General features: G+C 36.0%; 1 protein-coding gene across 4 annotated transcripts in view; it reads left to right on the top strand.

The window, feature by feature from the left end:
• The first annotated feature begins 401 nt into the window (after positions 1-401).
• tp63 (tumor protein p63) overlaps positions 402-15,097 on the top strand; it is a 70,281-nt gene continuing 55,585 nt past the window's right edge. For 2 of the 4 annotated variants that reach the window (XM_088616668.1, XM_088616672.1), the window contains exons 1-3: positions 403-592; positions 12,364-12,498; positions 13,952-14,087. In XM_088616668.1, coding sequence (XP_088472794.1) covers positions 531-592; positions 12,364-12,498; positions 13,952-14,087 — 333 coding nt within the window. In that variant the 5' untranslated portion in view covers positions 403-530. Of the gene's footprint in view, positions 593-12,363; positions 12,499-13,951; positions 14,088-15,097 lie in introns of all 4 variants that reach the window. The other 2 variants (XM_088616671.1, XM_088616669.1) reach the window with 2 other exon arrangements.

A 15,097-nucleotide genomic window follows, 5' to 3' on the forward strand; every position in this document is an offset into this window, starting at 1 on the left:
GGCTGGCTGTGTTTATTGCCAGGGTGGTAAATGACAACACAGATGGTTGTGTTGCTGCAGTTACAGCGTGATGCAATCTCCAGGCCAACCAAGAAAGAAGCTGGGTGTGTGTGTGTGAGAGAGAGTGGGGCGTGGGGGTGCCTGGGACAGTGGGGGAGCTGGGTGGAAATTTCAGAACGAGGCAACAGAACAAATGGCATGGATGAGTTTCCATGACTGTCCAGAAAGGCAGGGAATGTTCAATCTGCATAACCCAGCAACTCCGCGTTTCTGTGATACCCAAGCAACGTGCTGCTGGGATTGGTTAAACTCATGACATGAGCCCCACCCATTTACTCATGTGGGGGGAAAAAAAGCCAAAATCAAAACAACTTCCACACTTTACCCTCTCCTTTGCACTTGACCTTCCAGCACTTTAGCCTGCTACTTTATTGTGTTTGTTTTTCTATTTATTACTTTATTTATTTTGTCTATTATTTTTGTTTTTTTCTCAGTTTGGAAGATCACGGCAGGCAGCCTTGAAGCACAGAATGAATTTCGAACATTCGCCCTATGCAACCTTACAGTACTGTCCTGAACATGCTTTTCAGCGGTAAGTAAGTCATTTAATTTATGCAAATGCTGCGGACACAAAAATAGCCCTTTGGCATCTGCCAACATTTTATATCTTTCAGCTCATGCCTGAGAAAAAAGGAACTCAAGATCACTGTTCAGTAGGGTGTCATGCTTTTAAACAATTGACAAATTTGAGGAACTTGCCTGTACTTAACTGTGTTACAATAAGTGCTACCAGGATGATAACATAAGAGCACTTGCAGAGTCAAAATGGAATCAAGTATGGTATTCAGGCATTCAACAAGAATATTTTGTTGAAAATAAATGACTCATGTTGATAGACATACATACACATGTTGCACCTACATAATGTATATACATATTTATTTAGATTTCATGTTCATTTTTATTCCAGAAATGAGACCGTGGTTGGTTTGAAAGTGTGAACACTTAAGCAGCTGTGTCTGAATGTACAGCTGTTGCTTATGTCTGATATTTATAGGTGTGGCGTACCCGTGGCAACAATGTGAGAGTATCATAGAATCAGGTTTAATGGAGCTTGGTGACATTTTAACCTTTGCAGAACTGTTTTCTTTTAGGGGGCTGAAGCATTACATTAGTGTAGGCTTTAAAGATGTCTGGATCTTTTGAAAGTTATTAGGGAAACAATTCTGTAATAAAAATAATAACTTAAAATGTCAACACATTAGCCCAGAGTGGTACTTCCTTTTTATTTGTCTGTTTTTCTATTCCTAGAAAATATATTTTTAATTTATTGCCAACCAAACAAACAGTCCCTTTTATTTTATGATCTTTCAATAATGTTTGCAGGTACAGAGCAGTCCTGTTTTTTTACTTTAAATATTGAAAGAAAAAGGATGTTTATTAATAATTCATATTTAATAACAAGAACAGATACATTCAATTTTAGAATAGTTTTATGGTGCTTGTTTCTGAGATTACAAATGACAAAATTCCATACAGTTTAGGGAAGAACTATTCAGATTAATTTTAGTACAAAATACATCTACAAATTGTATTAATTGCAGTAATACAACATGCCTAATTTGAAACTAATGAGTACATTAAAGACTCAGTTAAATGCAAAATGATTAAATTAACAAAAGAAAAGAAACTGTTATTCAAACACTAATTTGTTCAATCTTAATACCACACCCTGCAATGCTGATAGTTTTTATTTTTTATTACTTCTGTAAATGTAGTACAGCATTTTAATTAAAATGTATTTAGTTTGTTTTTTTTCCACTTGATTAAAATTATAGTGATTCATGTTCAGACCTGAAAAAATCATTTGTCAAAGAATTTAAAAATCCACACAGCTGTGAAGACATACTGTATACGTATGGATATTATCACATTAGTGATACTTTAGATATACTTTAGATAATTAGATTTACTTTAGATAAATCTGGTTAAAGACCATCAATCATCTCTAATGTTTTTTCTTGCATTTTCGAAATGTCTCCACCTTGTAATAAATGTCTAAATAACATAATGTTCATTTGGGAAAAAACGTAACATTTGGTGTAGCAGAGCATAATAATACAGTATATACTGTATACTGTAGTATGTAGCCACTACAGTTTCTGTTTATACTATAGCTCCTTCAATAATGTTATGCAGAGGTAAATACTTACTCAGTCTACTATAGACTTAGCACAACCTGTATTCAAGAATTAAGTCTGACTTTCATCCCCTAATACAATAGAGGATAGTAGAATCTAAAATGAACCTGCTTTCTTAATAAAGAATGAGGAGTCCTTTCGGAGTCATTTGCTGTACAAAATGAAGTGAGATTGGCCCATTGCTTAAACAAACTCTGAAACAGTGAACTGGAAATAGCATTTAATTCACACTTCATGGTTGTTGAAAAAGCAGATGTAGTAAGCCTTCGGGATTATCTACTTCAGCTGCTATGGATAGTGTCCCTCCCAAAAATGTTGTAAATCTCATTTAAGTTGACCTTAAGTGTTACAGAGATTGCCTGCCTTGTGCAGTAACCTGATACCTGAACCCTACCTTACTGCAAAGGTGAATTGTTAAAAGAGGCTTAGTCTTTTTCCCTGTCTTTCAAGTGGACTATCACCAAAGAGCATCTTCTTTGTTCCATGTGAACTGCACAAAATAAACCAGGTAGAAATTGCATTGTATGTATTTTTAAATATTGTCTTAATCCAAGTGATGAAGGGAAGTAGACCAAGGTACCGCCCACTCCAAGAAAGGAATTCCTTTATAATGCTGAACAACTTTAAATCTTCTGTCTACTACAGCCTGTTTCTTTTCAACTTAAACTCTCCTTTGCTGCTCATCAAACTTTAAATAAGACTGATTTTTGTCCCTCTTTTAACTCTTTTTCAAAATTACCATGATGTATGACTAAACAACCGTGAAGGGTTTAAAACCAGAGGAAGACCACACACAAAACAGTTATTGACACTTCATAAATGTTTGATTTAGCTACCCTTTGCACTCCCTGTGACGGCTGAAGAGGTGGTCTTCGATTCTGCCTGGGTGTTTGCATTAGTGCAAGGTGCCTGTCTCAGGGAAGGAATCCTTTTCCTCCTGTCTGTGTTGTTTTAGTATGGAATCCACCTGCTTTCATGTGGTCTTTTGTTCCATCTCTGAAAGAAAAATATCAGGGTTGTGGCAGCCTAGGTAATTCTGAAAATATAAAGAAACAGCATTCAGATTCCTATTCTTTGGTCAGTAAGAACAAAGCTGCCCTAATAAATATGTAGAGAAATCTTATTTTAAAAAAGGTCGTAAAAGTATGACTTTTAAAATTGTATTTGTGAATGCTGTAGAGAGAATGGACGGGAACGTCTTGTTACAAGATCTTCATATTTTTGGGCGGCAAAACAAGATTGCTGTTATTGCCAGCATGGATTGACTTTGTCCTTTGACCTCTGTCGTGCAAGCAGTGTAAACACCTGCACATCTTAAATATCAAAAACCTAAAACTGTAATAAGTGCAGTTAATACACTGTTATTAAAGGCTTAAAATTGTGTAGGAACAACATCTTTGGATACAGTGACATAAAAAGGAATAGAAAAAAGTACATTTATTTTGGTCTTGATTTAGTTTTAAAAGGTATCTAATCTTTTGTTTGCTAACGTAAAGTCCCTTGAGAAAATTTCAGTACTGATATACTGAAACACCAGGAAGCTGACTTCATGTTGATCTCATAACTAACTGAAGTGGTTAACCATTTGAAAATTGTGGGGCTATTTGGAAAAATCCCCCTGTACTATACCTAATAGTTTTTAGATCCTTTATCTTATACATGATTTAGCAGACTGTGAATAGCACAGTAAGAAAAGAGGTAGTTGATTGTCTTTATAAAAAAATCAAAATTAGTTATTTAAAAATATTTTAAGACTACTATTGTCCCGCCTTTATTTTTTTTCCGAATGGGTAGGTAAAAAAGAAATATTTAACCAGGCCCTGGTTCAAAGGAAAATGACCTCAAGTGCAAAAGATAATGATTTATTAATACTATTTATAAAGAATGTAGCAGATATCTAATTGTAGGGCTGGCTGCTATCTTTGCATTCTCATCTGTGAATCTGAAAAACTAATCAGAGACACCAGAAATCCTGCTCATCTTAGACCTCTGGCCCTTTCAGGATAGTCTCTGGTGTCTGCTCAGTTAAGTGGTTGCTAACTCCCCTAGGCAGTCTAAGCAACTTGCATGGTGATCAGACTCTTGGTAACATGAAAGAAAGTCTCCTCAGCACACTGAATTCTAAGCTTCCAATGGTTTTGTGAGTGTCCCAAATATTTCTAAACACAGTTTTGCTCACGATACTCTCTGATATAATTTTCTGTTCTTTTCTATTGCTTTCTGCTTCAATGATCGCTAATATGTTGGTTTTATTTATACCATTTATGGAGAGTCTAGTAAGGTAAAAACTGACTAAAGGTGAATTCTTCAGTGAGACAAGAAACAGTAGACTCACAACAGCAATCTCACAAACATTCCAACAAAATCTGTTTTTTGGAACTATAGTGTTTCGCATTTTTTTCACTTTTCTATGTAACTGCATTTCCAAAGCACTAAATATTTAGGTTAAGGTATACATCACTGAAACCTGCATGTGCACCTGGATAGTGACTCACACTGTGATCGTCTTACGGGTTGACTCATAGCATCCTACACATACCGTACATTATCATTATATCGAACAGTAAAAGTTCATAGCTTCCTGGTATCCAGGAAATAAAGTAAAACGTTTTTTTTTCCAAGGCTGCAAATGTGTTCCTTCTTATTTAAGAGAGCTGGAACATCACAATGAGGTGGTCATGGCAGAATTTGGAATCTTAATGAGCTCACTAGTAACATTTATAGGATTTAATGTGTTGTTCTTACTGTTGTGGTGCTGTATGCTGGGCATTAAAGGACCATAATTTCCATGTAACACGCTTGTAGTAAATCAAGTGTGATGTGAATCTTATAAAAAGCACAGATGCTTCTTGTTCTGGGTCCCAAAGCTTTTTGTAGCACCATGATGTAGGGCCATTGGCCAGACTCCCTGAATGCATAATTGTTTTTGGCTTTAGACCAGATCTGTGGATTTTGGTTGACATCTTCCTCTGTCAGATTTCCTCATTAGACAGAACTCTTCCCATCCTGGGGTGCTGATGTCATTATATTGGGCTGTCAATCCTCCTATCCAGTCTACACTAATGTATTTAGAGTATGCATGTACTGCATGACCTGGGATAACAGCCACTCAGCACCTGCTAGGAAACCATATAATCCAAATGTTCTCAGCAGGATGTAATGTTTTCAATATTAAAATATAAAACATATAAACAAGCCAAGCACTCAATACCCTTGAAAGTTTAATTTTCTCTAAGTGAGAGCCTGAACCTTGCAAATCTCCCCACTCCATGAGAACAACCACCCCACAAGTGAAAATTAACATTTAAGTTCATAGCCGGGTAGTAATGGTGATAAACATTCCCTGAATCCAAACCTTGTATGGTTTTGTTTCAATCTCTCTTATAGGAATGTACATAGATCTCGTCAGTCAGTTTCACAATAATGAAAGTGTGCGTTAAGAAGGGATTCCAGAGAATATGGATAGGATTGCTTGCATCAGCTTATTTAATAAAACAGAGCTAATTAACACTATATAAGCATTCAATTTCTATATTTGAATGAAGAAAAAACCCTTTATAAGTTAATTAATTAAAGAACAGTCACTAGCAAGATAAAGGTACAAAAAGAATGTGAAGCAGACTGTTTAGCTGTCTTGAGAAATACTGCACTGTTGTAAACATACTTATAGCAATGACTGAGCAGAGCACAGAATACAACAGAAACAATCCCCACTCCCAGACAGGGCCCTGTTATTTCTTCATCTGTGTTCATTTAAAGGCAGTCTTTTTGAGAGGGGCTTTCCTCCCCTGAAGGTACGACGTCTCTAAACAGAAATCTGAAGCAACAGAAAACAGATCTAAAGAGAGAAACAAAAGAGGGTCTTTATGTACAAAGAAGGTTGAAAGCTTGGAAATGGAAAATAACTAATACTTTGAGTGCCGTGTCAATGACAATTTCATTTTCCAATATTCTCACATACACCCAGATGTTGCCACATTTTCTGCATTTACACAAATCATTTTAAGTCTGACATCTTTGCTTCCTAAAAAAATATTTATACATACGGTGTATAGCAGTATTTGCCCTCCTGTCTTTTCTGGGCAATGTGTTTTAACACCTGCATTATTTCCTATTAAACATTCCTTGACTTTTAAAAGTTCCTTGACGTCTAAGTCCTAGATATGACTTGCTCATTAACAGCACTATATTGAAAGTAAAGTTGTGGTCATAAAAATGGGGCATTTAAAGAAAGAAATCTGAAGAAACCACTGAAGCAATGCTTATGAAAATTAAAACAATGTACTACAGCAGAATCGTTTTGAATTCCCATACTGAAGGGAAAGAAATTTGTAAACGATGGAAAACTATCTTGAACATCAACATGAGAACAGTTTGGATGAGTGGTACTGTTTGATCTCATGTACTGTATGCGACACATGTAATAATGGAGTATCCTAATGAAGGTACTGTACTTCTTAGAAATCTATTGCACTAATTTCTGACTTTTTTTAGGTTGTGAAATCTAAAGATTAAGATGGTTTTCTGGCTCCTAACCACTTATGGCGAGGGCAATACTGGTAACAATCACATGTAGAATTAGACAAAAGAAATGTTAGGGTCCTTAAAACTGAACTGCTGATTATACCCATACTCGAGTCCTCTTTCCCAAAATATATCTGGTTAGCGTTAGCGTTTTACTGAATGTTAAATCTGTGTATTCCCACAACCAATATAATCTAATATATATTTTAACATTCTCACTTGTATGCAATGCTGAGTTTAGATTTCAGCACATTTTGCAACTGCTGTTCCCTTCTGTTGAAATCAGAGATGCTTGGAGTATGCTGCCAGAAAACCTACAGCATATTTTCTAAAGCAGAAAATGAATTTTAAAAAAAGCATAAGATTCTATAATTAACTTCATACACCAGTTAGGCTTTGCTTTTTTGCAGTTTGAATTTATTTTGGGGGGATTCGGAGAATGGATAGAGAAAAGTGAGTCAGAGTTGCTATCCAAGAGTCATTCCTAATTTTTGGAAGAATTTGTACCTCAAGATACAGGCACCGTTCCCTGGGAATAGGGTTTTTCTTTGAAGAAAACTGGATCATTTCTACAGCTGTCTGGGGTAATCTTTGATTAAAGCACCAGCAGCAGTTTACAAAACATGGGGTTAACCATGTGCCTAGAAGCATTGCAAACAGGCCTTTAATTTTCAATAGGAGCTCTGAACATGCTGGGTGCAGCCTTAACATAATTATCAACACAGGGATTAATCCTTAAAGTCTGTTGCAGGTGCTCCTATGCACAGTGTTTTCAAAATAGAAAAGAAGCATTTTGTTTTCTCTCTTGTAGTCCATTCTTGGGTACGAATGAAGGCTAATGGGGAAAGGGAACACACATTTCTTTGTTCCTTCGCCTGTGACTAGGAGCACAAGCTTTGTGATTTTTTTTCCCAGTTTCTTTTGGGAATAAATCTTCTACTGTACTAACAATGGCAGGCAGACTTTTGTTTACAAAATGCTGGCATGGAGTTGTTTTTTTGGTTAAAGGGAAGAGGTGGGTTATTGCAGTCTTTCAAAGTCCAGTCTTTTCAAACCTACTCAAGCAGCACTAAACAAAGCAAACAGAAAGTGCTGATGAGTGAGGGAATGGGCAGGTTGCTGTGGAGTTAGATTGGTAAACAGTATATGAGAACGTGGTGTGTGTTTTATTATTGATAATCATAATAATTACATATCTATGGCACTTTTAATCCCAAAGGATCCCAAAGCATTTTACATATAGGAGAGGACTTACTTCGTACATTATTAAAGTGCAGCACCTATTATGTGTCAGTAGTCCTACTAAACAGTACACCATATCCAATGGAGAACGTAGATCTTAATTCACTGAGAAAACTGAAGGGAATTCATCCAGGATACCATGATAAACACTTCATCCTACCATAAAGAACAGTGCCATGAGACCAATAGGTCATTTAGGCACTACAATGATTAGTTAATATTTGTAATTAATAACATTAATAAATAATAATTAACAATTAACTACAAAATTGAATTACAATACGTCACTAGGACTTTTAATTGTTTTACTTTTTATATCACACTTTCTCGAATGCTGCTTTTTATGTCATGCAGGTCACTACCGGATGACTTTCACCAGTAATAGTGACTCATATTGAAAGATGCCTCTTTAAGATAAAACATGAGGTTAACCATGTGCCTAGAAATACCCGTTTTAGGTCCTTTTTGTGTCTTCCATATTGAGGTAACCACAAGTTCTTGTATTTATTTGCTGGATTTTTTTGTATTTATTTTATCGCCAGAAACTGAAACAATGGTCTTAAATTGGAGTAACATTCGGTATATTGACGTAGTAATTGTCAACTGTCAAATGATTTTCAAAGCTGAAAACCTTTTTAACTAGTTTACGGTGAATTTACATATTATGTGTAAAACGTTATAGATGTGATTTTATAAATAGCCCACCCCTGTGTGAATTCTCATCTTGCTCCTGCTTGGCATCTACAGAATTACCTTCACTTACCTCATTTTGGAAGATTATAATATAAGCTTCCACTACAGCATTCCTAAACCTATCTACACAACCCTACCTGCACTGCTAAACCTCAGACAAAAGGTTAAGCATGGTGGATATCTAATATCATATAAATTCCACCCAGAAGGTACTGCTGTATGCTAAACAACAGAACCTTCATGCTTTTGCCATTCATTAATCTATGTACAGCCCAGTGGATGCCTGTGTAAAGGCACAATGCAGTTGAAGGTGTACAGCTGTAAGATCTTGTGTGTGTCCTGGATGTCCAGTGAACAAACCTCAGCTTAAACTGGTTGTGAATTGTTGATGAGTGACACTGCCTGTAATGCAAATGCGTTTGGCATCAGAATACGACACTCTGTGCCAAATGACTATCCATATATCTGTGTAAAGTACACACAGAGGTAAAAGACTTTTAAGTCTTTTTGACAGTCGTGGCAGCACAGTGTGTTTCTCCTAGCAATGCAATTCGAGCGTTCACTCTTTGCCACACCCTTCTGGCTTATGAAAAGGATCTTCTGTGCCTTCCGTGAAACGTTTAATTTTTTTACAGACTTTTTTTGGGAAAAGGGGGGGGGTTCATGAAACCTTTCTTTGAATTACACCATTGTAGCACTCACAGATGATGAATATTATTTCTGCTTTTTTATTTACGATAACAAAAATCTACAGATCCTAAAGTTCCCTATCACATTTAAGTAACACTGTTTTTTCTTATTTAAAAAGTTATCAACAATGAATTATTTCATTCATTCTGCAAAGCTGAGAACAATGGATTCAACAGGGCAAAAAATCAATATATGGAGTTTTAGTATAGTATTTTTCTGCCGTCAGAAATCCAATTAAAATATATGTTTTTGTTTCTCCAAAATGCAGTTCACTCTGGACTGGTGGGGGTTATTTCTATTAATCGGGTGCTTAAGTGAAAATTGATTGAATTGATTTTTGGCCAAGTTACTGTCCTGTTGTTGGAATTTAAAAAAAAATAGTGCAGTACAGCACTGGGGATAGGAAAGGTGACATACGAATACTGTAATACTGTATTGGCAGCTGATTTGAGTTAGATTTATGAAGAAGAAATTAGATGAAATTATGTAGAATAAAACGGTAAGATTAAGTCACACATTTTGGAAATGCCCAAACATGATTGTTTTCCAGCTATGATTATAAACAATGAAAAATGTATTTTGATTACTTTTAAATTTGGGATATGTTTAATCAAAGTAAATTTTGATTTTTTTAAGGCATGTGGAGATGAACCAGTGGGTGGTTATAATAAGAAAGAATACCTACATTTACATTTACAAACATGGGTCATATACAATTATTTTGTATGCTCAGATTATGATTACCATAAACAAACTACTGTACCATCACAAATTAATCAACAAAGTGATTTTGGGATGATCAGCACTAGGACAGATGACTAGACATTTTGGACTACAGTAAGAACTGTAGCAATTTGTGTATTTACTTTATCATGGTGATAGGGGGCACTACCACACAGGAACGTATTGTTTTTAAAACAATAATTCCTGTTTACCTGCTTATAGGGGGAATTATTTATCTTTTTTCAAATTAAATTCCTGACGGCTGTTTGCCTGTTTAGAGGGAAATTATCAAAATTCTAGCCTGATTGTTTTGTGAAATCCCCTAATTCAGCCACTATCACATATCTGCATAGGAAACATGAAAGACATATGCCTCATATAAGTTACAGTCAATGTCACAAGAGATTTGTAAATCTATCCTTGTTTCTGGATTGTGCAATGATTTTAAACAAAGGCTTATTTCTTTAACCTGGGCAGTCTGTAATTATTTGTTACATGTACTTCCAGCAGGAAACCAACAGGAATTGTAGAACCAATATACTGTAATACTCTTCCATCTGCTAGGTGAGAATCTGCTCATTTCTCTATGATGTAAATTAAAGAAAAATACAAAAGTTAAAAAATGGGCCTTGGGGATAAAGCAGATTATTAAAAGGAAATCTTTCCATTCCACATTTTATTTTGTTTAGTTTTTATCCTAACAAACCGAAGAGGGAGAGGGTTGAAATCCAGCTTATGGTTGTGCTGAGATTTGCTGCGCTTCATTAAAAGTGTTTGCGTTGGGGGATCAGGTATTAATATCCTACTGTGCAGAATGTAGGGGAATTCCAGCTCTGTGCTCTGTGCCAGCGTCTGTTTCTGGGCCTCTTCCAGCCCCCACCCTCTTAGTTCTGTACAGCTGTACACATACCAATAACTGCAAATCACTGCAGAGCTATCATATAGCGTAGGGGAATTCCACACCACGCAGATGGCAGCATGTGCAGCAGTAAATGATGAACAATGGCTTCTGCCATAGACTTGCATCTGACAGATTTCCATACAAAAGTGTGCGTTTTCCTTGTGTGATAATGTGCAGCAGTGGGCACCAGCGGTTAATTTAAATCACAGTTAAACTTTGAATTCTCAACAAGAATTCAATTAGATATAGGTTGAAACACATCAGTCAGGTACAGTATGTACGGTAGCTTCTGCTTGCATGTCATCATTTGAGACACAGTGCACATTTATTGTTCTGGAAACATCCCATTAAATCCAAATACAGTACATATCAATTCCACTCTTATACCTTCTTTTAAAACTGCTATATCCATCCATAAGAATACAGTGAAATAGAAAGTAAGAATATGTTATTGTTTATACTAAACAAGTTTTTTTTCAGGCCTTTTCTACTAAATATTGCCAAAGTATAAACATGCTTTTATGAAATATTTTTTAGGTTCTTCTAAGCTGAGGTTGCAGGTGTTCAAATATTTATTGAACCTGCTATATGAATACTGTGCACACCTTGTTTACTTTAGTAGTCTCTAGATTTTCTCTTGGAGATTTTATATGTACAGTCTTGTTCAGAATTAATAAGCACCTTTGTGAATTATTATTGTGAATTGTGAATGCTGGGTAATAACGTAATAATGTTTTTGTTAAAAGACAAGTAATATTTTCTTGGTTTATATATCAAGTTGGCTTATATGCTTCTAAGAATATTAGAGATATTAGAATGAGTCTACTGCTCATGATAGGGTAATGCATAACTGTATTAAAGGAACAGGTAAAGGTTTATTCCATGCTCAGAGAAAAATAAAAGAGCCACAATGTTTCGGCTGTGGAGTCTTCTTCAGGTGTCAGACCACCTTCTTCAGGTGACACCTGAAGAAAGCTCCACAGCCTTTTATCACATTGCTAAGTGATAAATGACAAGAAGGGAATTAACTGAAGAGGGTTAAGATACAACTTCTCTTCTTCCAAGGCAAACCTTTTAATCTATAGACTAACTATCAGTCTCCAAATTGCCTAACTTAAGATTTCAAAGTGATAATAGTTCTACAAATCTAGAAAACACTTGCATGTCTTTAATTACAGCCTAGTTACCCTTAGATGCTTGAAGGTGTTAAATCATTATGCTTAATACAGTACATTCAAATTTGGAGGGAAAGTAAATAAAATTTATTGTATATAATATAATTCTAACGAAAGAAGCCTGGAGTCATACTTTTGAATGTACATTTGTACTAATAATTGATCCACTGGGGATTTTTAATGGGAACATTATTTTTATTTTGTGTATTTCTAGATTGAGAGATCCATCAACTTGCTTTTCGTGGACAGAGAGTTCATTCCTTACCTCCATGTCTCAGTCCTCGTCTTCTCAGGCCACTGATATACTCAGCCAGGATGTCTTCAACCAGCTACTGGAAATGCTGGACCAGTGAGTATATACATGAGCTATGAACCAAGGAACTGTTCTTAGGCATTCAAAGGGTGACGATTTAAGTGAGTTATGCTTTCAGCGCTGTTATACACTAGGATGGTTTCTGAAAAAATACCCACACAAGCCCAAAATTCACCTTTATGTTTCTATGTTCCTTTACATTATTAAGGAGAAATATTTTTGGCTTCTTTTTAACATTTAAAGGGTCTCAGAAAAATTCTCCTGTGTCAGATGAAATCAGCTTTAATAATAGCTTGTATTATTATTATTTTCATCCCAAAGGATCCCAAAGAGCTTCATAAATACAGTAGGAAAGAATCTACTTCATCCACCCCTGCAATGTAGTATTCACCTGAATAATGTATGGCACCATTACAAGCCAGCCACCACACTACAGAAGTGAGAAATTACTTTTCAAGTTGAAAAAAGGTAGGAAATTACAGAGACCAGATTATGAAAGCCCACAGAGGAATTCAGCAAGAGGAATTCTGGGTTAAGCCTCCTAACTCATACAGACAGTGCTATGGTGTCTTTAATGTCCAAGTAGTCATGACCTTGGTTTAATGTGTCATCCAAAGAACGGCACCTCCTATAACATAGCATTTCCATGTCACCAAACGGGGTCATTGGAAAAGTTGCCACCTTGTGGTCCAAGTGGTGTTGTCTGAGGCTGCCCGGTGTTCCTCCCATCTAAATTCTGACCAGGCCCAACATTACTTAGCTTCTGAGATCTACAACGTGGTAAGGCTGCTGACAGTATTGACTGGAGTCCTAAACTCATTACTTTTGGCAATGGTTTCTAAGCATTCTACAGAAAAGCTTCAGTTATAGGAAGTGAATTAGAAAGGTATGACAGTAATAGATTCCCCCTCCCAACCCCACAGGCCTTTTCAATCACACCTAATACTTTCTCTGTATACTTCCTGCCAACTACTTTGCATGGATTTGTTAGAATTAGTGTTGGAAAAACTTTCTTTTTTACATTTTTATAAATGTACCTGAAAACAAAGTAATAGCCTTTCAGAAATTACAGATGAGAGAAATGAGAAGGACTTATTCCAGTGAGGACGGTGTAGATACATATGAACTTACCTTGTCTGAGTGATTTCCTTATAGGAGTTAGTGGAAGACAGTGCAGACTGTGTATGGATGCCTTTCCAAACTACATCCCTCCTCTACGTACAGTATGGTTGACAGTTTGGGTGAGGACTGCCTCTTAATATCTGAACAAATATCTTATTTTCTTGAGTAAACACAAAAGCACAGTGTTGTATCAGATGTCATGATGAAATGTACTCTAAACAGAACACTAAACTGAACACTCTCTGAGGTGTGTGACCAAAATATGAGATAGCAGGAACATCATATCCCACATATTCTCGTTTATCAATTGTGTGCATTTGTGATTTATTGTTTTGTTTTATTTGTCATAAATCTTTTTTTTTTCCAGATCTGCATTTCATACAGTTCAGCCAATTGAGCTAGACTTCTCTGAGAGCCCAGTGCATGGTGCTGCTGGCAATACCATCCAGATCAGCATGGACTGCATCACCATGCGTGACCGCAATACGCAGGACCCCTGTGGGGTGAGTAGCAGGAACATTGCTTGGGAGTTGTCTTATACCTCCAACACACAGAAAACATCAGTAGTGAGAGGGAGGTGGCCAAAGGTTTCTTGGTCTTTTTCCTGAATCCTATTTACAGTTAAACATGGAATAATACTGTATTACTTCAGTTTTGATGATCTAAACACAGCCAAAGATAATAAGCATACTTCAAAACTACATTATAAAACCACTTGTGTGCCTAAATTGAACTTGTACAACATACAAAAATTCCACCAGCTGAGCATTGTGAAATTATAGAGGAGCTTCTTCATTTCACTGTCACAAATCATATACAGTATGATTGTATGTATAGTCTAACAGAAAGTCAAGGAACAATCTATATGATAATCATAATGCAGCAGTAGCTTTAATGAAATTGTCATGGCTATTCCACTGTTAGTTGGCATTTTAATCCATTTTTCTTTCTTTCAGTTCTCAGCCAAGCTATTCAGCTATGTTCAATTCTTGTACTGTAGTTAAAACTTGGAAATTCTTTCTTATGACACAAATTAGAGAGAAACTGCAAGTAGTCACTTGAGGAGAAACATTTGTTGGACAACGTTTTTGTAATTGGAACTATTATATTGTTTTGCATGCAGAACCAGACAGCTGCTAATGAGTTCACTTATGACCTGATATTTTATGTATATCAGGTGAACAGACCTGTAGGTTTATCAGAAAATACAAGAAGTAATAATCCCAGAACATAAAATCTCATCATATGCTGTAGATTCAGTTTTTGCATAAAACAATGTAAACAAAAGAAAGACAAAGATCGTATTATTTGAGAATTTGATCCATAAATCGCTGCAACATAAATCATACCATCTCACCATTCATTCACTCACCCCCACTGAAGTATTCCTTAACTGTTTTCAGTCTCCTGTCTCCTCTCTATTTTTGGATTACATGTACATCAATTAAAGGAATTGAATGTGGTCTTGAATTTGTGAAAGTACTCTGACAACTAGAAACTGAAATCAGTGTCC

This window comes from Lepisosteus platostomus, chromosome 2 (genome assembly GCF_059453375.1).
Source record: "Lepisosteus platostomus isolate fLepPlt1 chromosome 2, fLepPlt1.hap1, whole genome shotgun sequence".
NCBI classification, from domain to species: Eukaryota; Metazoa; Chordata; class Actinopteri; order Semionotiformes; family Lepisosteidae; genus Lepisosteus; species Lepisosteus platostomus.